This window comes from Convolutriloba macropyga, chromosome 10 (genome assembly GCF_964194025.1).
Source record: "Convolutriloba macropyga chromosome 10, txConMacr16.3, whole genome shotgun sequence".
NCBI classification, from domain to species: domain Eukaryota; kingdom Metazoa; phylum Xenacoelomorpha; order Acoela; family Convolutidae; genus Convolutriloba; species Convolutriloba macropyga.
In genome coordinates, this window is record NC_134477.1 from 31,938,708 (window position 1) to 31,963,065 (window position 24,358).

Sequence of the window (24,358 nt, forward strand, 5' to 3'; positions counted from 1 at the left end):
TTTTTGTTCATTCGTTCATGCAATTTCAACTGAAGTGCGTGCGTGCCGTCATTTTTCGCTCTTAGTGGAGCGAGTTTTTGTTGTTCATTTGCGTGATTAACTTTTTGGAAACACGTGACTTACCTCACTCTCAAAAATGACTTCCTCACTTTGAAATTGACCTTTATTCACTTTAATTCAAAGAGATAAGGTCAAATGGGTGTGTGTCACTCTAAATGAAGGTTAATAGAGAGCAACTAATAGAGGCAGCAAAAACTTATACAGATTTTAAATCAAAATATAACATATCAGCCTTCAATGAAAAGACCAATTTTTTTGGTCTGTCTTTTTACTGTTTTTTTAGACTGCAGATCTACGAAGCTATTGCGGCTATTTGCTGGCAGTCTGCCAGCTATGTTTTAGATTTTTCGCTGGAGGGATTTTTTGTCTGAGATTTTTGACTTTTCGTTCTCAAAAACGAGATGAACTGGTAACGCCCAGAGGGCATGCTAGACTCTAAGTATGTGATTCACCCAAACTCTTTTGGAGACAGTCATAGTGGTGTGAAGGGTGGTTCTTAGAGTTTGACTACCCTATCATTGGGCTCTCTTTTTACTTTGTAAGTCAATCGCATTCTTAACAGGTCTTAGTAGTTAAAATGCTCTCGAACGAAATTTCAAGCAATTATTATAAACGTGTTGGTCTTTTTTATGCAAAATTTTTACTTGACTGATTTTACTTTTCAAGTGACTTTTGCTCCCTTGAGTTTTTGGGTTTTGAGCGATCTAAATTTCGCTCTCATTCGACATTCTAACCAGCTGAAATCAATTGGTGGCTGTTCACTACTAACAGTCAAATGAAAAGCGTCAAAATTGTCATTTCTAACTTTTATAAACTTATATAAACTTATATTTATATAACTCTATAATTATTGTAGTCTTCTTTGACTTTTTGTTTTTTGCGTATTTTTTTTTATTTGCTTCAGTATTTGCAATTTTTTTTGCAGCTGAGCTCAATCAGCTTATTTATCACTAAAAGTCAATCGAAAAGTTTGAAAAATTTGGCCTCATTTGTTGTTAAGTTGAATCGCACTAATTGTCTGTATGACTTTTTACATAAAGTCATGTGAAGCTTCTTATTGAACTCTTGAATACTTCAAAGACATTGGTACTTGAAATTTGATTTAAAAATATTGACAAACTTTAAATCAGTATCTCATTTTTTATTCCCATTTTTTGTCATAGGTCTTCATCTTTTATTGGGGGAGCTCAATAGTATATTTGCGTCATTATTATTAGCCGCCGTCAGCCTCGAAAACGCGTATTATATAGGCTGTCTCCTTTTTAATTCGCTTTACCTTTTGATCACGTTTTCATTTTACATAAGTTACGTTTGGCTTCCGACTTACCTCACTTAATGTTTCAACTGAATGGATTCTAAATTCTTTGACGCATTGAATTACGCAATGTTTTGAGTACGTTCAATGCCAAAAGAGCAAAATCATAATCGAAAGAGACGTGATAAACCGATGACTCCCAGTCATTAAGTCATAGTGCATTAGGTTATCAAAGTTAATTAGAGCGATTGCTAGCTGATATTAGTATTAAGCTGAAGTTTAGAAGCTGAAGTAAGTATAGTTTTAGAATCTAACTGAAACTGCTCACAAAACAATTTTTGAAACTTAGGAAAAATTGTTGCTAGATTTTATTTCTTTTTTCGTTTTCTGTCTCAATCCCGATGTACGTCTTGTGCGTCAACGGCGGCTATTTTCCGTCAATCTGCCGGCTATGTTTCAGGTTTTTCAGCCTCAGGGGTCAGAAATCCTCCTTGAGGCTTCGATAATAAGTTACTGAAAAAATTTTAAATGGCCATGGAATAGTTTTCATTTTTTTTAATATCACAAATTTTAGCATTTTTCAAAATGAAACTTGCATTTTTTTTCATGTTTTTTTTGTAATTTGTCATTTTTTTTAGGTTTATCCAGCCTCAGAAGCCGAGGAACCTCGTCTAGGTTTTGGTAATAGGTTACTCTTTAGTGTGTAGATGGAATGGAAATTTTTCAAGCTTTTAATATTACAAATTTATGCTTTAAAAAAACATTTGCAATTTTTTTAATTTTTCAAAGTGTTTGTCATATTTAAGCTTTCTCCAGTCGCAAGATCCAAGGAACCTCCTCTTTTGTTTGATAAAAGATTACTGCATAGTTTTTAAATTTATTGTAGTGTTTCTCAAGATTCTAATATGAAGAATTTAAGCTTTCTTAAAAACAAAAAATTGCAGTTTTTTTTTTTAACTTTTTTGAATATTTTTGATTTTAAAATTTTTCCCGGCACCAGGGATACAAGGATCTCCTCCGGTGTTTGAAAATAAGCTGCTGCATGGTTTCTAGAGTAATGGAATGGTTCAGTTTTTTAATGACTCGAGTTTTAGCAATTTTTTTTGATGAAGTTTAAATTTTTTCAAATTTTTGAAAGTTTTTTTCTCATATTCCAAGTTTATTGATTTTTATGAAGCTTGAAATAGGGATACTAGATTGTCTCTTAAGACAATGAAATGGTTCTGAAGATTTAAATATCACAAATTATGGCAATGTTTCTTTAAAATTTGGAATTCTTTTTAAGATTTTTTATTATTTTTCGTCTTTTTCCGAGTTTAACGATCATTACTTGCCAACAAAAATATTTCAAGTCTTGCTGATGGGTTACTTGACAGAACTCAAAAGACAAATGGTTTTGCACATTGTTTTCACTGCGAAATGTGGAAACTTTTCTTTGGAATTGTGCACTTTAGTTTTCTATATGTTATAATTACTAACAAGGCTAGAAAACTAGAAGTTGCAGAGTCGAATCTCATCATGGAAAATATCCCTAGCTCTCTCTCTCTCTGTTGGTTGAGGTTTTTCCCCTCTCTTTCTCGTTCACGTTTTATCTCGCACTCTCTCTCTCTCTCTCTCCTTAACTCTTTTGCTGATGCCGCACTTCAGGTGCTGTTATGTGGCGTGATGTCATCTATTACCCGCACCTCACGCCCCTTCAATTAAGCTAAATCTAGCCTCACTAAACCGTGGCTAGCTGCTGACGAAGCCAACCTCTCATAGGTTGTTTGAGAGAAATTCACCCGATGTTAGTCGGTTATGTTTTTCGTTTTCATTTGGTTAAAATGTATTTCAACTTTTGCTACAGTAATTTTAATTTTTTGTTGACTTAACTGTATTATTCAGAAGTATTGGTTTAACTTTTTTCTCTATTAACGCGTAAAGTCCGGTTACAAGGAAATAGGTAATATATGTAGTTGCTCGAACTCGTATTGGCCATTGCAGAGTAAGGTAAGAAATGCTGACAAGAAAATTTCTACACTGATAACACTTCCTGAATTATTAATCACAACCCCCACTTTTAACTCAATGAATTATCATATCCTTCTTGACTACGGGCTACTTAAAAAGTGGCAACGAAATTTTTATTGCAGCTCCAAGTTTCATATTGTTGATTCGAAACATGTTAACAACTGCTCTATATGGTTTACGGCTAGCCATTTGAATTATTTGAAAGTAGCAAAGAAATCAACTATTGCTTTATTTGCGTGCTTGGACAAAACTAACGCCGTTTTGCCGATCTAAAGTAATGCCTAAGAGAAAACGATCACTAAATGGACCTCGCTTATCTGGTGCTGAAGAAGCTGAGAAGTCAAAACTCCATTGTAGGGCTTGCTTACTTAGACTTGAATATTTCCCCTGAGCATCAACTGGCAGATGTTGTACTATAATAGAACTTATAAAGGACTTAAAAACTCCTCCTATGCAATATAAAGGACTTTTAGATTGTAAAGTAAACGTGTCTATATACAGAACCTATAGCAAACTAAACAAAAGAAGGCTACATAAGTAAGCTGTTATGGGCATTTTGCCATTGTTTGATTGGTCCGTATAATTGGCCGATAACATGGAGCTTTCATTGTGATTCTACAGACGCGTCAGCAGGCAGTGCCTACGCAGGGTGTTTGGGACATGCGTGGGAAGCAATTCCACCTGGGAGTCACCATCCGATGTTGGGCCATCGCCTGCTTCGCACCCACTCGACAATGCAAGGAGGACGCACTCCGAAACTTTGCTGACCAACTCGGTTAGTTCACCAGTTGCAATTGTTTCTGGTTTGTGTACTGGTGATTGTTTGGATTGTGTGATTTTTGTTTTTGAAATGGTTTTTCCGACAGTTCTTAAACACGCACAAGGAACCCCAGTTCACAAAAATGACCAACAACAATCTTAACAAGTTACGTCCTATTTTCATGGCACTTAACGTATTAAGAGTTTTTCGGAAGACATCTTAATCAATTACTTGATCACTTTTTAAAAAAATGAACAGAAAACAATTTGGTTTAAAGTAACAAATCTTCAACAGATGTGTTCTATTTCACACGGTTATTGGTAGGTTGAAAAAGGAGTAGAAAACAAAAGAATTTTTTAATTGCTTAAACACTTTTAATTCAATTTCACACAAATTTGTAGAATAAAGCTAACAATTTCAGCATTAGAGGTTTCTCTTTAGAAATCTTTTCTCAGTAACCATGTTTGTTACTTTAGACTTGACTATTTTCAGATAATCTCATTGTTGATCATGATGTTCCCCAAGGTCTAGGTCCCTTAATTTTGCTTGCATGCGTCAATAACTTGATCTGTCGACTTGGATTCAAATTGAGTTCAAGAAGCCAACTTGATTTGCCAATTTTAGATAGAAAATGTTTTGGAAAACTTTTACTTCTACAAAAAATTCTGAATGAAAACTTATCAAATTTTGAAGGTGAAGCTAGAGAATCTTCACCAATGTTCCCTGACTTCGGCATGTAAATTTAGTAATTGCTCTCAAACGAAGTTTGCAGCAATTGAAATAGTCCCGTGGTCCTTTGAATGCGATTTTTTGCTTGACTGCTTTTTTTGTCTTATCCTATTGACCTTTTGTCTTCAAAAACGGGATAAACAGGAGCGCCTGGAGAGCATTAAGTTCTCTTAGAGCATTTCGGCTGACCAGACTCCGAGTATGCGATTCACCTAAACTGTTTTGGAGACATAAATTCAGGTTGTGAAGGTTGTTAGAGCCCCCCCCCCCCCCCACCGTTCCTAGTTAGACCTCCTTTGTTCTTAGCGTTTAAGCCGTTTGACCCCCCCCCCACACCCACACGAACTTAACGATGAGGTCAACCGAGTAAATGTCACCCTCTGTCATTAGAGTGGTTGCTGGCTGACATTAGTATTAAGCTTAATAGCTTTGAGTTGAGAAGCTGTAAGTATAGTTTAGAGTCTAACTCAGTGTTTTGAAAGCTTAAGTTTTTGGAAGTTTGTAATTTTTTTTATTTTCTCAAGCCTCCGGGCCCAGACAACCTCCTCGAAGGTTTGATAATAGATTACTGCATATTTTTGGGTGGCAATATAATGCTTTTTAATATTTTATTATCACGAATTGTAGCATATTTTCATTGAAACTTGTTTCTTGAAGATTTTTGACTTTCATGAGTTGGTCCATCCTCAGAGGGGTAACCTCATCCTTGGTCTGTGAGTATGTAGCTGCATAGTTGCTAGAGGCAATGAAAAGGTTTTGAACATTTTGACATCAAGAAATTGGCAATTTTTGATAAAATTTGATTTTTTTTCAAATTTTCTGAAAGTTTTTATGTTCCTAGTTTATCGATCTTCATTAGTCAATTAAATGGTTGATGGCTCGAATTTTGGTCACTGGATAGCCTCCGGGGACAATGAAGTGGTTCTGAAGAAATTTATACCACAAATTTTAGCAACATGTCATTCAAATTTGCAACTGTTTTCAACTTTTTTGAATTTTTTCTGGTCATTTTCTAAGTTCCCGATCTATACGAGCCAATGAAACTTGTTTAACTCTCACTTGGCAGATTTGAGAGACACAAAAATGGTTTACTATTGCGAAATAAGAACCTTAAATGAATTAAGAAACTTATGAAACTTCGAGTTTTTGTCATTTTTCTTTAAATTTTTTGGCCAGTAAACTTATTTCAAGTATTGTGCGTGGGTTAATGGGTGTATTTAAATGAATCAAATTTGGTCTTGAAGGTAAAAGCTTCAAGAGGTTTAGCAACGATAATATTTTTGTTTAGTTTGTTTGGTTATTTTAGTTTCTCATTTTTTGTTATGAGTTTTGTGTTGGCTGGCACTGCTCAACTGATCTGCTGACCAGGTACAGTAGTTCTGAGGTTTTCGTTCAATTTTTTAGATTCTATTTAAGGACTTGTCCTGCTATGCTTTTTTTGTTTTCAAGATTCTTTTGACTACATGACGTCATAATTACTTCACATCTGCTTCTGTTCTTTCGTTCATGCACTCTTGACTGAATTGCGTGCGTGACGTCATTTCTCATTTTTAGTGGAGACAGTTTTTTGTTCATTCGCGTGATCAACTTTTTGGTCACACCTGACTTACCTCACTCTCAAAAATGACGTTTACTTTGAAGTTCTGTTCTTTGCTTCAGATGAGTAAAATGAGTGCGTGTTTTTCTAATTGAAGGGTATTTGAGGGCATCTAATAGAAGCAGCAATAAGTTAAACAGATTCTTAATCAAAATATAACGTCTGAGCTTTTTTTTAAAAAATTGTCAATTTTGGTCTGTTGAATTTACTATCTTTTTGAGACTGCCTGTCTAAAAAGCTATTGCGGCAATTTTCTGGCAATCTACCAGCTATGTTTTTCTCTCAATTTCAATCCCGAGGTGCGTGAAGTGGGTCAATTGCGGCTATTTTTCGGCGCGATTTGCCGGCTATGCTTTGGATTCTTAACCAAAAACAACATCTCAGCAATTAATGAAACGGAGAAATTTCTCATTTTGGTTCTGTTGAATAGCCGCGTCAGCTATTCCAGTTGGCTATTATTGCGCTCCTATTTTTAATGGCTAGCTAATTTGCGCTAATTTTTAAGCTCATAGCAATTATTGTAAATGTGTGTCTTTTTTATGCAAAATTTTTGCTTGACAATTTTGACTTTTCGAGTGACTTTTACGCCCTTGACTTTTCGCGTGATCTAAAATTCTCTCTCAATTTTATTCACCTGAATTCAACTGGCGGCAATTTAATACTAAAAGTCAAATGAAAAGTGCGCCGAAACTGGTGCCATTTTTCACTTTAAATCTTAATAGTGGTATGTAATAACCTCTAATGTGGTTATTTGAAGCCCACTATTGAACTTCTTAGTCCCATTTAGGCTCCCCCTCCCTCCCCCCACCGACTGAAGCAGGCTGCAATTGATTAGATCTCCCGCTAGTCGTTCGAGAGCGATTATTTAGACATTTAGTCGGTTAGGTTTTTTTCCTCCAACATATTTAGGTTTCGTCTTTCCCTGACTTCTTGGAATTGACTTTTTCAATGACTTTAGTGACTTCTACTGCTTTGCAGTTGAAATTAGTGTTCGTAACGTCATTTCTGCTCTAGGTCAATTGCGTGACTTACCTCACTCAAAAAAGTGACTTCTGAACTCACTCTCAAAGGTCTATAGGAGTACTCACTCATAATTAAAGGTCTTTAGTGCGCATCTAAGTAGTGCCAAACTTATATGCCCTAATTCCTGAGTAATAGAGTCTTGAGTTTTAATATCAATTCAGAATTTTAATTTTGAAAAAGTTCCATTAGGGCGTTTTCCTTGTAGAGCAAATGTGTCTCATAAAAATGACATTTCGAATCTAACCCAAAAAGTCTAGTGGTCTATTAAAAAGCTGGTGGTCGATCTGTGAATCTTATTTCTTAAGTTGTTTCAATTGATGATAGGCCACAAGTGGCTATTTTCCGGCAACCTGCCGGCTATGTTTAATTATAATCTTTTTGAGACTACAGATCTAGGAAGCATCTATTTTCTTGAAAACTGCCAGCTGTTTTATCCATTGTGCGTTATGTTGGCGGGGAATTGATCGTGGTTTGTATATGCTAAGTTTGTTAATATTAAAGATTACTATATTTGTGTACACTTATAATGGTTAGGAGTTGACAAAAGAATAGCACTATGAAGTTAAATAGCCGTAATTGTTCACGCAGTCCACTTAAAATTTGTTCTTTTGTTCTGAGGTTTCAGAGTAGATTGGTTTTGCCCTCAGTATATTTTTGGTAGTACTATTGTTCTGATTTCAATTATAACTCTTAAACGCTGATTGTATCGGAGGAAATCGAATAGCAGATTTGGTATTGTATGGTAAGTTACTATCTGATGCGTGTAATTTTTGGTGTCTTCTAGGCCGCATGACGCTGGCATGCCAATCATCTCCCAACCTTGCTTCTGCATGTATGCGATTGACCTATCCGAGTATGCGATTCACCTAAACTGTTTTGGAGACATAAATTCAGGTTGTGAAGGTTGTTAGAGCCCCCCCCCACCGTTCCTAGTTAGGCCTCCTTTTTTCTTAGCGTTTAAGCCGTTTGACCCCCCCCCACACCCACACGAACTTAACGATGAGGTCAACCGAGTAAATGTCACCCTCTGTCATTAGAGTGGTTGCTGGCTGACATTAGTATTAAGCTTAATAGCTTTGAGTTGAGAAGCTGTAAGTATAGTTTAGAGTCTAACTCAGTGTTTTGAAAGCTTTTGTCGTTTGTTGAGTATTTCTATCCCCAATGACCAGGGAATCTCCTCGAGGTTTTGATATTTTGCTGCATAATTGATTGGGGCAATGGAAAGTTTCGCAAGATTTAAGAAATTTAGCAATTTGTTTTATAAAATTTGTTTTTTTTAAGTTTTTGGAAGTTTGTAATTTTTTTTATTTTCTCAAGCCTCCGGGCCCAGACAACCTCCTCGAAGGTTTGATAATAGATTACTGCATATTTTTGGGTGGCAATATAATGCTTTTTAATATTTTATTATCACGAATTGTAGCATATTTTCATTGAAACTTGTTTCTTGAAGATTTTTGACTTTCATGAGTTGGTCCATCCTCAGAGGGGTAACCTCATCCTTGGTCTGTGAGTATGTAGCTGCATAGTTGCTAGAGGCAATGAAAAGGTTTTGAACATTTTGACATCAAGAAATTGGCAATTTTTGATAAAATTTGATTTTTTTTCAAATTTTCTGAAAGTTTTTATGTTCCTAGTTTATCGATCTTCATTAGTCAATTAAATGGTTGATGGCTCGAATTTTGGTCACTGGATAGCCTCCGGGGACAATGAAGTGGTTCTGAAGAAATTTATACCACAAATTTTAGCAACATGTCATTCAAATTTGCAACTGTTTTCAACTTTTTTGAATTTTTTCTGGTCATTTTCTAAGTTCCCGATCTATACGAGCCAATGAAACTTGTTTAACTCTCACTTGGCAGATTTGAGAGACACAAAAATGGTTTACTATTGCGAAATAAGAACCTTAAATGAATTAAGAAACTTATGAAACTTCGAGTTTTTGTCATTTTTCTTTAAATTTTTTGGCCAGTAAACTTATTTCAAGTATTGTGCGTGGGTTAATGGGTGTATTTAAATGAATCAAATTTGGTCTTGAAGGTAAAAGCTTCAAGAGGTTTAGCAACGATAATATTTTTGTTTAGTTTGTTTGGTTATTTTAGTTTCTCATTTTTTGTTATGAGTTTTGTGTTGGCTGGCACTGCTCAACTGATCTGCTGACCAGGTACAGTAGTTCTGAGGTTTTCGTTCAATTTTTTAGATTCTATTTAAGGACTTGTCCTGCTATGTTTTTTTTGTTTTCAAGATTCTTTTGACTACATGACGTCATAATTACTTCACATCTGCTTCTGTTCTTTCGTTCATGCACTCTTGACTGAATTGCGTGCGTGACGTCATTTCTCATTTTTAGTGGAGACAGTTTTTTGTTCATTCGCGTGATCAACTTTTTGGTCACACCTGACTTACCTCACTCTCAAAAATGACGTTTACTTTGAAGTTCTGTTCTTTGCTTCAGATGAGTAAAATGAGTGCGTGTTTTTCTAATTGAAGGGTATTTGAGGGCATCTAATAGAAGCAGCAATAAGTTAAACAGATTCTTAATCAAAATATAACGTCTGAGCTTTTTTTAGAAAAATTGTCAATTTTGGTCTGTTGAATTTACTATCTTTTTGAGACTGCCTGTCTAAAAAGCTATTGCGGCAATTTTCTGGCAATCTACCAGCTATGTTTTTCTCTCAATTTCAATCCCGAGGTGCGTGAAGTGGGTCAATTGCGGCTATTTTTCGGCGCGATTTGCCGGCTATGCTTTGGATTCTTAACCAAAAACAACATCTCAGCAATTAATGAAACGGAGAAATTTCTCATTTTGGTTCTGTTGAATAGCCGCGTCAGCTATTCCAGTTGGCTATTATTGCGCTCCTATTTTTAATGGCTAGCTAATTTGCGCTAATTTTTAAGTTCATAGCAATTATTGTAAATGTGTGTCTTTTTTATGCAAAATTTTTGCTTGACAATTTTGACTTTTCGAGTGACTTTTACGCCCTTGACTTTTCGCGTGATCTAAAATTCTCTCAATTTTATTCACCTGAATTCAACTGGCGGCAATTTAATACTAAAAGTCAAATGAAAAGTGCGCCGAAACTGGTGCCATTTTTCACTTTAAATCTTAATAGTGGTATGTAATAACCTCTAATGTGGTTATTTGAAGCCCACTATTGAACTTCTTAGTCCCATTTAGGCTCCCCCTCCCTCCCCCCACCGACTGAAGCAGGCTGCAATTGATTAGATCTCCCGCTAGTCGTTCGAGAGCGATTATTTAGACATTTAGTCGGTTAGGTTTTTTTCGTCCAACATATTTAGGTTTCGTCTTTCCCTGACTTCTTGGAATTGACTTTTTCAATGACTTTAGTGACTTCTACTGCTTTGCAGTTGAAATTTGTGTTCGTAACGTCATTTCTGCTCTAGGTCAATTGCGTGACTTACCTCACTCAAAAAAGTGACTTCTGAACTAACTCTCAAAGGTCTATAGGAGTACTCACTCATAATTAAAGGTCTTTAGTGCGCATCTAAGTAGTGCCAAACTTATATGCCCTAATTCCTGAGTAATAGAGTCTTGAGTTTTAATATCAATTCAGAATTTTAATTTTGAAAAAGTTCCATTAGGGCGTTTTCCTTGTAGAGCAAATGTGTCTCATAAAAATGACATTTCGAATCTAACCCAAAAAGTCTAGTGGTCTATTAAAAAGCTGGTGGTCGATCTGTGAATCTTATTTCTTAAGTTATTTCAATTGATGATAGGCCACAAGTGGCTATTTTCCGGCAACCTGCCGGCTATGTTTAATTATAATCTTTTTGAGACTACAGATCTAGGAAGCATCTATTTTCTTGAAAACTGCCAGCTGTTTTATCCATTGTGCGTTATGTTGGCGGGGAATTGATCGTGGTTTGTATATGCTAAGTTTGTTAATATTAAAGATTACTATATTTGTGTACACTTATAATGGTTAGCAGTTGACAAAAGAATAGCACTATGAAGTTAAATAGCCGTAATTGTTCACGCAGTCCACTTAAAATTTGTTCTTTTGTTCTGAGGTTTCAGAGTAGATTGGTTTTGCCCTCAGTATATTTTTGGTAGTACTATTGTTCTGATTTCAATTATAACTCTTAAACGCTGATTGTATCGGAGGAAATCGAATAGCAGATTTGGTATTGTATGGTAAGTTACTATCTGATGCGTGTAATTTTTGGTGTCTTCTAGGCCGCATCTCGAATGACGCTGGCATGCCAATCATCTCCCAGCCTTGCTTCTGCATGTATGCAGCAGGGGCAGACCAGGTAGAGGCCATGTTCAAACACTTGGCAGACAAGTACAAGGACCTGCAACTCATCATCGTTGTTCTGCCTGGAAAGACGCCCGTCTATGGTTAGCTTTCTTTCATTAATCGCATGGAATTCAAGTACGACTCTATAAACTAAGATGTTTGTTAGCAGGGTACAGGTGAAAAAGAAGCAAAGATTTATTTTCTGTGAAACCGGAGTAACTTTTATGAGACCAAAATATACACGGATTATCAACCCTGAGGAAAAATTTAAGAAACCAATTTGCTATGATTGGTGAAGATTGATCTGAGAAATTTGAGACAGTTTATTTTTTTGTAAGATGAATCGAACTGAGCCATAACGCATTATTTTGTTTCAGCTGAAGTGAAGCGAGTCGGCGACACTGTACTTGGCCTGGCTACGCAGTGCATCCAAGTCAAAAATGTCAACAAAACGTCGCCCCAAACCCTGAGCAATCTGTGCTTGAAAATCAACGTAAAACTAGGTGGCGTGAACAATATTCTAGTTCCCAATATTAGACCGAAAGTGTTCAATGAACCAGTTATGTTTCTGGGAGCTGATATCACTCACCCACCGGCTGGCGATGAAAAGAAACCATCTATAGCTGCTGTTAGTTTTCTTTTTTATTCGGAACAAATTTTTATCATCAAACTCAAATTTAAAGCGCTTGCAATTATCAAGGCTCAGATGTTGAAGTATTATCACAAACAAGTGAAGACTGCTATAGAATGGTCAAATATTCGATTGTTCCAAATGTTTAGCTTTATAAGTAGTCAAAAATACTTGTTCAGAAACGACGTTCTATGCTCTGATATGACCTCATGAGTCCCAATTAATCGGTTTTGTGCGCGTAGGTTGTTGGATCGATGGATGCACACCCTAGTCGTTATGCAGCAGTTGTTAGGGTGCAGTCACACAGACAGGAGGTGATTGGGGATCTCTCGACGATGATTAGAGAACTTCTCATCCAGTTCTACAGGTCAACCAGGTTCAAGCCACTCCGACTCATCATGTACAGAACAGGTGTCTCCGAAGGACAGTTCCAACAAGTTAGTTTTGCTGCACTTGCTCTCATCTGTGAAACCATTTACTAGTGACATGACGATACTTCGGCTGATACTTTGATTGATTGAAAAATTTTGGGATTTGACTCGGAATTAGATTTGCTTTCATTGCTTTTCTTTCCTTTGCATTTCTTGTTGTCCGAAGGTTTTGCCCTCAAACAAAATTTGCATCAATTATATTAGTCCTGTGGTCGTTTTTATGAGATTTTTCGCTCGACCAATTTTTCGCCTGAGCTGCTCTCTTAGACTCTGACTAGTGTCGGAGTATGCGAATCACCGAAACTGTTTTGAGAAAATTTCATGGTGTGAAGGGCTGTGAACTCTTAATCTTCATGGTGTGAACTCTTAATCTTGAATGTTTACACCCCCACCCTCTGTTACCCCCCCCCCCCCTACACCCCCACCCTCTGTTACCCCCCCCCCCCCCCTCAGTCACCCCGTTTGAGAGCAATTCGCCCAACGTTAGATAGACTATTTAGCTAATTGTTTCATTGTGCAATAATGCTGCTATTTGAAAAATAAATTTCTGGCCTCAATTAGGCTCTAGTGGGAGAGTTTCGCTAGAGTTTCTGCAACTTCTTAGCTGCTTTTTTGTTTGTGTTTAGCCGTGCAGCCAGTTATTTGACAAGCTAATTGACAGTTATTTTTTTTCTGTAGAATTTTTTTTAAGATGTAGTTGCCTTCTAAATGGTTTGAGGACATTTTTGTTGTCTTTCAAATTGCTTTTCTGCCCTCATATTACGTTCCCATAGTTATTTTGTCCTTAATTGTTGTATATGGGTTTAGTCCCGCCCTTCTCAGATCGTTTACCTTGATCCTTTTCCAAACATTATTTTCCTTGATTTTGACACCGACGGATCTATATAGGCAATGTTTTTTAGATGTCCGTTATTTTTCGGAAAACGTTAACATTCGATTTTTTTTGTAAATCAACAGTTTTTCAATAATCGAATCGGCCCGAACAACATCTCTTTATTTTCATTAGTTTTTCGCTTTGTACTTCAAGACTTTTCCTGATATTCTGTTAAGCTCACTCTCGTTGTTTTATCAGTAATTTGCTTAGAAATCACTTTATTATTACAGGCTAGTTTTTTTTTACCCCAATTCAATCAAAGATGCGTTGAAAAATTAGGCGCTCCCCAAAAATAATTCCTACAATTTGACAACTTCGTTTGGAGGCTACATACATATTTCAACCATTGTGCAGTAATGCTGAAACTTGGAAAGAAAATTGTCTGGATTTACAGAGCATGTCTTTGGAAAGTTCAACCAAGCAGGAATCTTGCATCCACTTTCTTTTGAATTTTTTGGGATATTTTTTTATTTTGTAGAGAAACCATGAAAACACGGCATTTTTCACTTGAAACTATTGAAATTTCTACTGCGAAATTAGCAATTGTTTTGGTCAAAATTTACTGGATGTCGATAGCAGAGAATGTGAGAGACCATTAACAGTGAATTGTGAGTCAATATGAGTTTACCATATATGGTTAATAGCCGCCCTCATCTTCTCAGCCGGCTATTATAGAGCTCCTATTTTTACAATTCAAAGAATTTGAATTGTATTGGAGCGCTGTGTTTTTACGACTCGAAGAAGAGTATTGGAAAAGTCCTTTTTATAGCTGCGAAGCTGTAAGCTGAGCGTAGCTATATTGCGGTGCTCTTGGTTTTTTTTGTTTCGTCGTCTGACGCTCTTTTTTCGTTTTACAGTTGTCCACTCAGCAAAGCTCAAAAATTCAAATTTTCTGGATGACTTCTTCCTCTCACTAACGGCATTTGCGCGCGTAACGTCATTTCTCACTCGCTTTAGCAAAAGTGTTTTGGTTGATTTGCGTGATTAGATTTTGATCATACGTGATTTACCTCACTCAGTAAAATGACTTTTGCACTTTAGAACTTAAGTTTATTTTGAATTTGTTTATGGTCAAAGGAACTCCTATATGCATTAAAGTTCCCTAATAAGAGGCGTCTGTGGAATTAATTTTAACAAGCTTTATTAATTTATCACTGAGTTCTTTTAAGCCTCGTTTTTTGAGCTGCGTCGATTTTTTTTTCAATTTAGATCTGTATCTGTTTCTATCTCTATTATATGGCACACGGGTCTATTCTTTTGCAGCTATCCGGCGATCTGCCGTCTATGTTTTCAAATCAATTTTATTGGAGTGATTTTTGAAGCGGGAAATGAAACGCGTGAAAAAATTGGAGTTCTTTCGGTGCTGAACAAAAGTGAAGAGCGGAGCGAAAAGAGAGTGGTTTTTGTTCATACCGCTGTTTTTGAGAGAGCGAAAAATTGATGTGTGAAAAATTTTTTTCTAAGCGAGCGAATTTTTTTTGTTCGTACGGCATTTGAAAGCAGTTTTTTGCAACTTTTGATGGTTATGAACTTTTGTTATGATATTGTGTTAGTTATAGGCTTGTTTTGATAGGAATTGAAGGTTTCAAGTAGTTAATTTGAGTTTAAAGCTAATTTGGAGGTTTTTGATCAGCTTTGCTGATTTTCAGACGAAATTTTATGATTTTTTTGCATTTTTTTGTTTTATTGCTTTAAGTGGGATTTGAATAGAAGCTTGGTACTTAAGGAATATTGAGGTACCAATTGACTAAAGTTTTCTTGGTATAAATTAATTTTTTTCTAGAAAAGTTGAGAGATTTTAAACCATTTTTCTTAATTTTTTTTGCATTTTTTTTCTTTTTTTAAATCTAGACAAGTTTGTCAGCCTATAATGACTTGCTCATTGTTTCGCGAGATTTTCATTGCTCTAGTTGCAAACGAACTTAAGTCGGCTTTATGTTTCCTTGTACTGTTAAAAAAAACTCATTAAGTTTTTCTAGTTTTTTTTTATAAAGTTTTTCTAGTTTTTTTTTCTATTTGGGGGAGTTTAGTATTCACAATAGTTGTTCTAGTTGTTAAGTCATAAGTATGGGCAATTTTCTTTTTCGAGTCGTTTCCGGAATTTTTCGTGCTATGTTTTTTTAAGATGTGTTCTCACATTTTTCAATGAATTTGATCTTTCAAAACGGGATAAACAGGTAAAGCCCAGCGGGCATTAAGTTTCATTAGAGGCCCAAAGTGGGCTTTAGCAGTCTTTCAAATGCTTAGAGTGATGCAGTTGCTGGGAAGGCCTTAATTTAAGGTGAAAAGGTCATTTTATGGAGTTTTTGGTCTCAAAATGGTGCATTTTTTCACGTTTTTGATTTTTTTTGCAGTTATGTTCAATTAGTCTCAGGTTGAAGCTTTTAAAAGTTGACCAATGCCTTTTGCGAGACAAAATTGCTTGTTATGACCTTGTTATGCATTTTATGAGCTATATGTTTTGATACTACAAGCACAAACACGCAAAATGATACTAATTTTTGCAATTTTTTTTCAAGTTTTTTGAAACTTTTACGTCCTTTTTTGAGTTTTTCCAGCTTCAGGGACCAGAAATTCTCCTTTAAGGTTTGATAATAGGGCTTTGCATTTTTTCTAGTAACAATGGATTGGTTTCCAACATTTTAATGTCTCTAATGTTAGCATTTTTTTTTGATAAAATCTGCAATTAATTTGTTAAATGTTCCTGAAATTTTTGTCAATTGTTGATATTTTTCCATTCTCAAGTGCCAGAAAACGTACTCCAAGGCCTGATAAAAACTACTGCATGGTTGTTATTTTCAGTGGATTAATTTTCAACAATTTAACCTTTCGAAATTTAAAAATTTTTTGATAAAGTTTGCAATTTTTTCAAGTTTTTTCAAGTCTTTTTTTTTCTGTTTTTCTTGCTTCAGTAGCCAGTTAACTTCATCCAGGGTTTAAAAGTATGCGATTAAATAGTTGCTAGGTGGCAATTGTATGGTTTTTCAACATTTTAATAGAACGAATTTCTTTCTATTGAAATCTGAAATTTTTTCTAAAGGTTATTGCCTATCGGTCTTTGAGGCAATGTATTTTTCAGGGCTTAGAATCGGCTTACTGGATAACCTCTAGAGACACAGAATGATTTTGAAGATATTAATATCACGTTTGTCAGCAACATTTCATTAAAATTTACATTTAATTTCATTAAAAAAATTTCGAGTTAATCGATCTTCAAGGGCCAATGATTTTTTTCAGGTCTTGCAGAGATAATACTGGACCAATCTAAGAATTAAATTTTGCTTTTGAACATAAGTATGCTTAGAGGGATCAATTTTGCCTTAGGGGTATAAAAGCTTCGAGAGTTTTAGCTATGAGTTTATTTTTGTTTAGTTTTAGATTGTTTTAGTTTCTCAATTTTTCGAGATCCTTTCTTTTGTGTTTTGGCTGGCGTTGTTCAATTGAGCTGTCAGCTAGAGTACTTCTAAGTTTTTCGTTCAATTCTTTGAATTGTACTACAGGACTTGACCTGGTATGTTTTTTTTACTTCGTCGAACTTTTTTTTCGCTTTACCCATTTTGCCGCTTTTGCGGCATTTTGCGTGAAAACTTTTTGATTTTTCTAGGTTAGTTTGACTCTTCTGTCATTATGCTCAAAGTCCTTTTAAACAGTAGCTGCTCAGCAAAGCAATTCAAAATAAAGAGTCAGTATAAAAAAAATCAAAGTCAGAAATAGAAACGGGATAAACCCATAAAGTCCATTTTTAGCTGCCTGATACTTGAACTTTGTTATCATAAGTTTTAGTTACTATCTATAATGCTTATTGGTATTAATACCAGACCCTGTAGATCTCAATGAGAGACAGGAGTATGTTCAATTACAAAATGACAACAAAATAAATCGCACTTAAAAATGTTTTTATACAAAAATCGATTTTTTGTTGATATTTTCTTTTCTTTCAATCCCAGTAGAGTTATGATAATCAACGGCGGCTATTTTCCTGTAATCTGCCGGGTATGTTTTCATTTTTTCTCGGAGATTATCTTCGATTTGCGCTAATGATCAAAAAGCCGATTGGAAGTGAAAGTGACATGTTATGGTTGTAACAGAAGGCAAACAAGAGCTCGCTCTCTCATTTATTTAATAGCAAACAAAGAAACTTCAGAGTTTTAGGTTTCTCAGTCATTTTTTGTAGTTGCGAAGTTGTAAGAATGGGACTGTATTGGTGCTCTGTTTTTTTCAACGTGCTTTCATACCTTTTTTCATGACTTTGAGCTTTCAAAACGGGATAAACAGGTAAAGCTCAGCGGGCATCAAATATCATTGGAGGCCTTTAGTCGCGTTTAGTAGTCCCTCAATGGTTGAGAGTGGTGAAGCTACTGGGAAGGCCCTTATTCAAGTTTTAATGATAATTTTAATGAGTTTTTGAGCCCCAAATGAGCGCAAAATATTGTTTCGTGTTTTATCGTTCTTTTGTGTCGGACCAGTCTAAAATTAGGTTTGTAAACGTTGATTAAGGTCTCTGGCAAGACATGATTACGTTTGATGACCATTTTAAGAAATATTTTTTCTCATTTTTGACTTTTTTTAGCCCTAGGTGTCAAGGAACCTCCTCTAGGGCTTGATAATAGGTTACGGCATGGTGTCTGGTGGTAACTGAATGTTTTTCAAACATTTTAACTTAACGAATTTTAGCAATTTCTTGACAAAACTTTTTAACTTTTTAAAATTTTGTCATTATTTAAGTTTTCCGAACCCCAGGGGCCAGGAAACCTCCACGGTTTGCTAAGAGGTTAGTGACAAATTTTTTCGCCATGGAGTAGCTTTCAACATTTTAATATCACAAATTTTTGCAATATTTTTCAAGCTTTTGAAAATGTTTGTGTTTTTCCAGCCTCAAGAGCCAAGAACCTCCTCTAGGGTTTGATAAAAGGTTACTGCTTATTTTCTAGTGGTAATGGAATGTTTTTTTAAGATTTAAATATCACGAGTTTTCAGAATTTTTTTAAAAAAAACTTCTGAAAATGAATGGCCAGGTAACCTCCTATAGTGTTTGCTAGTAGGCTACTGCATTGGTTTAGTGGCAATGAGTTGGTTTTGAGTTTTTTAATATCATAAATTTTAGCAGTTTTTAAAAATAGAACCCGCAATTTCAAGTTTTTTGAAAATTTTTCCGGCAACCGAGGCCCAGGGATCTCCGGCTCGAGGGTTGAATAATAAGTTATTGCATATTTTCTAGACATAATGGAGTTGTTATCAATAGTTTGATAACTCGATCTCTATGAGCTAGTGAATCGATTTAAGGCTTGAAATAGGAATAAGGGATAGTTTCTGAGCTTAGCGTTGTTTCCTGGCCAAGGAAACTTTTAAAGTCTTGCAGATGAGTACATGACAGAACTACAGAGACAAAAATAATTTGGAACACTTTTTTCTGCGAAGTTTAGAAAATTGCTTAAATTTTGCGCTTCATTTTTGGAGGATTTGTCATGTTTACGCTTAGTGGCAAATAAATCTCCCTCAAGTATTGTGCATGAGATAATGAGTATATTGAATTGTATCATATTTGGTTTTCAGGGTAAGAGCTTCAAGAGTTTCAGCAATGCTTTTTTTTGTTTAGTTTGTTTGGTTATTTTTAGCTTATCTTAATTTGAGATTTTGTCTTTTTGGCTGGGGTTGTTGTATTGAGCTGCTGGTCGGGTACATTAGGTCTCAATTTTTCATTCAATTACTTGGATTGGTTGTCAGGACTTGTCCTGCTATGTTTTTTTTACAATTCAAAGAATTTGAATTGTATTGGGGCGCTGTCTTTTTTTTAAGATCTGTTCACACATTTTCACGATTTTTGAAGTCAAATTGGGGCAGTGATTTTGGTCACACCGAAACAGCAAATGGAGCGAAAAAGCGAGTAGTTTTGCGGTGTGCAATTTTTTCGCTCTAATATTAAAGTAGAGTGAGAAAACGGTGTTTGAACAAAAATTCGCTTTCTCGCTAGTGATTTTGTGTTCACATGCGGCAATTTCACTTTGATTTTTACTGTTTTTTTTTTATTTTTTGGATCGGATTTTTTTCTAAATTGTTTTCTCAATCCATTTTTAGTCCATTCTAGAACTAGTTTTTTTATTTGAACCAAATTTCCATTTCCCGCTAGTTGTTGTTTGTTCACATGCGGCATTTTGACATCAATTTTCTGTTTTTTTATTTCTTAATCTGTTTTTTTTGAAATGGTTTTTCCAATTCACTCAAAGTGCGTTCTAGGTCTAGTTTTTCTTTAGTCAATGAAAATTCTTTGAATTGTACGTCAGGACTTGTGCTGCCTTGTTTGTTTCTTCGTCTGACGCTTTTTTCGTTTTGTTTTTGCTCTTACAGCAAAGCTGGAAGTCAAATTTTCTGAATGACTCTTTATCCTCACTAACGGCTTTTGCGCGCGTGATGTCGTTTCTTATCTCTTTAGCAAAAGATTTAAGGTCATTTGCGTGATTAAATTTTGATCAGACGTGACTTACCTCACTCAGTAAAAATCACTTTTGCGCTTTTAAACTTTTTGATTTAAATTAAGGTCGAAGTAACTCATCTGTCGTAAAGGTCCCTAATGAACAGGTTTCTACGGAGTGACTCAAAAGCTTTTAAAAATTTTTTGCTCAATGTTTTTACATAGCTTTTTGAGCGGCGTTGATTTTTTTTTCAACTTAGATCTGTGTTTCTATCTCTATTATACGGCATGCAAGTCAATTCGGCAGCTATTCAGGCAATCTGTCAGCTATGTTTTTTCATATTTAAACTCAGAAACCTTTTCACTGCTGTTTTTTTAAAACATTAGCTCAAAAAACGGATGCCATTTAGTGCTGGGGCAAACGTTTTTGCAATTAAATTTTAGATATGGTGTCATGATGCTGCGATTGTGGGAACATTTTGTGCCACGCACAGAAACATAAGACTTTTTGTTTTTATTATTATTATTATTAATAGCCGCACATTGATAGCTGGGGCTATTATTGGCCTTCTCTTGGTTTTTTACATTTCAAAGAATTTGAATTGTATTGGGGCGCTGTCTTTTAAGATCTGTTCACACATTTTCATGATTTTGAAGTCAAATTGGAGTGGTGATTTTGGTCACGCCGAAACAGGAAATGGAGCGAAAAAGCGACTGGTTTTGCGTTGTGCAATTTTTTTGCTCTAATATTAAAGTAGAGTGAGAAAACGGTGTCTGAACAAAAATTCGCTTTCTCGCTAGTGATTGTTTGTTCACATGCGGCAATTTCACTTTGATTTTTACTTTTTTTTTCAATTTTTTGGATCGGATTTTTTTCTAAATGGTTTTCCCAATCCATTCTTAGTTCATTCTAGACCTATTTTTTTTGTTTGAACCAAATTTCCATTTCCCGCTAGTTATTTTTTGTTCACATGCGGCATTTTGACATCGATTTTCTGTTTTTTATTTCTTAATCTGATTTTTTGGAAATGGTTTTCCCAATTCACTCAAAGTGCGTTCTAGGTCTAGTTTTTCTTTAGTCAATGAAAATTCTTTTAATTGTATGTCAGGACTCGTGCTGCTATATTTGTTTCTTCGTCTGACGCTTTTTTCTTTTTATTTTTGCTCACACAGCAAAGCTGGAAGTCAAATTTTCTGAATGACTCTTTATCCTCACTAACGGCTCGGATTTTTTGGATCGGATTTTTTTCTGAATAGTTTTCCCTATCCATTCACAGCTCATTCTGGACCTAGTTTTTTGTTAGAATCAAAATTACATATCTCACTAGTGGTTTTTTGTTCTCCCTAGCAGCATTTTGACATTGATTTCCTGTTTTTTTTTTGTCATCTGATTTTTTTTTAGAAATAGTTTTCCCAATTCACTCAATGTCCGTTCTAGGTCTAGTTGTTTGTTAAGTCAATGAAAATTCTTTGAATTGTACGTCAGGACTTGTCCTGCTATGTTTTTTTACTTCGTCGAACAAAATTTTTTTTCGCTTAACCTTATTTCACAACTTGTTCAACTTTTTGCTTGAAATTTTTTTGACTTCTTTAGGCTAGTTTCACTCTTTTTTCATTCTGCTAAAAGTGTTTCCAGACAGCAGTTGCTCAGCATGTGTGACGTCATTTTTCGCTCTTAGTGGAGCGAGTGTTTTTGTTCATGCACGTGATTAAATTTTTGGTCACACTTGACTTACCTCACTCTCAAAAATGACTTCCTAACTTTGAAATTGACTTTTATTTACTTTAATTCAAAGAGATAAGGTCAAATGTGTGTGTGTGTCACTCTAAATGAAGGTTATTTAAGATCAGCTAGTAGAGGCAGCAATAACTTATACAGATTTTTAATCAAAATATAACAGATGAGCCTTCAATGAAAAGACGAATTTTTTGGTCTGTCTTTTTTACTGTTTTTTAGACTGCCGATCTACGAATCTATTGCGGCTATTTTCTGGCTGTCTGCCAGCTATGTTTATTTTTATTATCGTTATTTTATTAGCAATGGAGTGTCTTGTTATGTCTTCTTCAATTGATTACGTTTCCAGATTTCCAATTCGTGCGGTCAATCCATATTTTTCACAGGTTCTGGTTCATGAGCTGAAGGCGATCAGAGAAGCGTGTGTGAGACTGGAAGTAGGCTATCAGCCTGGCATCACTTTCGTAGTAGTTCAGAAGAGACACCACACCAGGCTGTTCTGTGCCGACAAGAAAGGTACTATCAAACAGAAGGCTTTTTCTAATAGGTTTATTATGTAGCTAAACAACTTAAATATAATATGAAAGTATTAAATGGACCAGGAAAGCGAACGTAATCAGTTCAACAAGTTTAGCCTAACTGCTGTTTTTGTGTGAGCAATTGTTATTTATACCAGTAGCGTACTTAGCCAAGTAAGGTTGTTACTTCATCCAAATGTAAAACTTTCGAATTCCTTCGAGTCAGCTGTGATTGATATTAAGTGCAAACAGTTATTCTTTGTTTAGAGCAAATTGGTAAAAGTGGCAATATCCCGGCTGGAACAACGGTAGACTCCGTCATCACCCACCCCACTGAGTACGATTTCTATCTCTGCAGTCACGCAGGAATCCAAGGTAACCACAGATATTCAATCTCAAACTTTCTAACGTTCTCCTAGCAAATCCAATGAGATGCTCTTCACGTTTTAAAGGTCAAGTGCTGTTTAGTTTATCCATATGGTGTGTGTAATTTTAGGATAAAGTTTTGTTGAATTCGTCTTCAGCGTTTTGATTATTAGTCGCGAAGCGATAGCTGCTATTTTTGGGGACATCTTGTTTTTTACAATTCAAAGCATTTGAATTGTATTGGGGCGCTGTCTTTTTTAAGATCTGTTCACACATTTTCATGATTTTTGAAGTCAAATTGGAGTGGTGATTTTGGTCACGCCTAAACAGCAAGTGGAGCGAAAAAGCAAGTCGTTTTGCGGCGTAAATTGTTTTCGCTCTAATTTTAAAGTTCGCTTTCTCGCTAGTGGTTTTTGTTTACTTGCGGCAATTTCACTTTGATTTTTACCGTTTTTTTCAATTTTTTTGGATTGGATTTCTTTCTAAATGTTTTTTCCAATCCATTTCTAGTTCATTCTAGGCCTAGGTTTTGTGTTTGAACCAAATTTCCATTTCTCGCTAGTGGTTTTTGTTCAGATGCGGCATATTGACATTGATTTTCTGTTTTTTTTTTCACTTTTTTTAATCTGAATTTTTCAGAAATGGTTTTCCCAATTCGCTGATAGTCATTTCTAGTTCTAGTTTGTTGTTTAGGCAAAGAAAATTCTTTGAGTTGTACGTCAGGACTTGTCCTGCTATGTTTTTTTAATTCGTCGCTCCATCGATTATTCTTGCGGACCTGACTTCTTGGAATTGACTTTTCAATTTCAGTGAATTTGCAGTTACGGTTTGTGTGCCTGACGTCATTTGTTCTGCTTTTAGGTCAATTGAGTGACTTGCCTCATTCAAAAAAATGACTTCTGAACTCGCTTAATTAACTTTGAATTTCATAAACATTACTAGTTAAAGGTCAATAGTGTGCATCTAAGTAGTGCCAAACGTATATGCCCTAATTCTTTAGTATTAGAGTCTTGAGTTTTTGAGTTCAAATATTATTTTTGAAAAAGCTCCATTAGGGCGTTTTCTTTATGGAGAGTATGTGTCTCATAAAAATGACAGTCCGAATCTAAGCAAAAAGGTCTAGTGGTCTGGTGGTCAATCTGTCTATCTTATTAGTTTAGTTGTTTCAATTCATGGAAGGCCAGAAGTGTCTATCGCGGCTATTCTCCGGCGGCAATCTGCTGGCTATGTTTGTTTTTTTTTTCAATTCGTATTACAGTATAATGAAAGGCAAAAAAAGTTGATGCGCTTAGTTGCTTGAATTTCGAATAACAAAATCAAAATCGTGTTTGGAAAATTTCAAATTTCAATAATTTTTGTTCTAGTGTGTTCTGCGATTTTGCAAATTTGTGCACAAGGCTGTATACTTGTAAACAGTCTTTTGAATGATGAGTTGACAGTAGACGCAATCTTTTTTGTCCCTTTCCAGGAACTTCGCGACCGTCTCATTATCACGTGTTGTGGGACGACAATAACTTCGCCTCTGATGACATCCAGACCTTGACATACCAACTGTGCCACACTTACGTCAGGTGCACTCGTAGTGTCAGCATACCTGCACCCGCTTACTACGCTCACCTGGTGGCATTCAGGGCCAGGTACCACCTCATAGACAAGGACCACGACAGGTTAGTTAGATTTGTTCTCATTCGTTCACAGTGT

At 35.5% G+C, this 24,358-nt stretch overlaps 1 protein-coding gene across 2 annotated transcripts in view; it reads left to right on the forward strand.

Annotated features, from left to right (window-relative positions):
• The window catches only part of LOC142347874 (protein argonaute-2-like), a 48,764-nt gene that overhangs the window by 23,214 nt on the left and 1,192 nt on the right, over window positions 1-24,358 (forward strand). For both annotated transcript variants that reach the window (XM_075399020.1, XM_075399019.1), the window contains 7 exons: window positions 3,947-4,100; window positions 11,630-11,794; window positions 12,071-12,321; window positions 12,567-12,761; window positions 22,160-22,289; window positions 22,559-22,666; window positions 24,126-24,324. In XM_075399020.1, coding sequence (XP_075255135.1) covers window positions 3,947-4,100; window positions 11,630-11,794; window positions 12,071-12,321; window positions 12,567-12,761; window positions 22,160-22,289; window positions 22,559-22,666; window positions 24,126-24,324 — 1,202 coding nt within the window. The remainder of the gene's footprint in view (window positions 1-3,946; window positions 4,101-11,629; window positions 11,795-12,070; window positions 12,322-12,566; window positions 12,762-22,159; window positions 22,290-22,558; window positions 22,667-24,125; window positions 24,325-24,358) is intronic.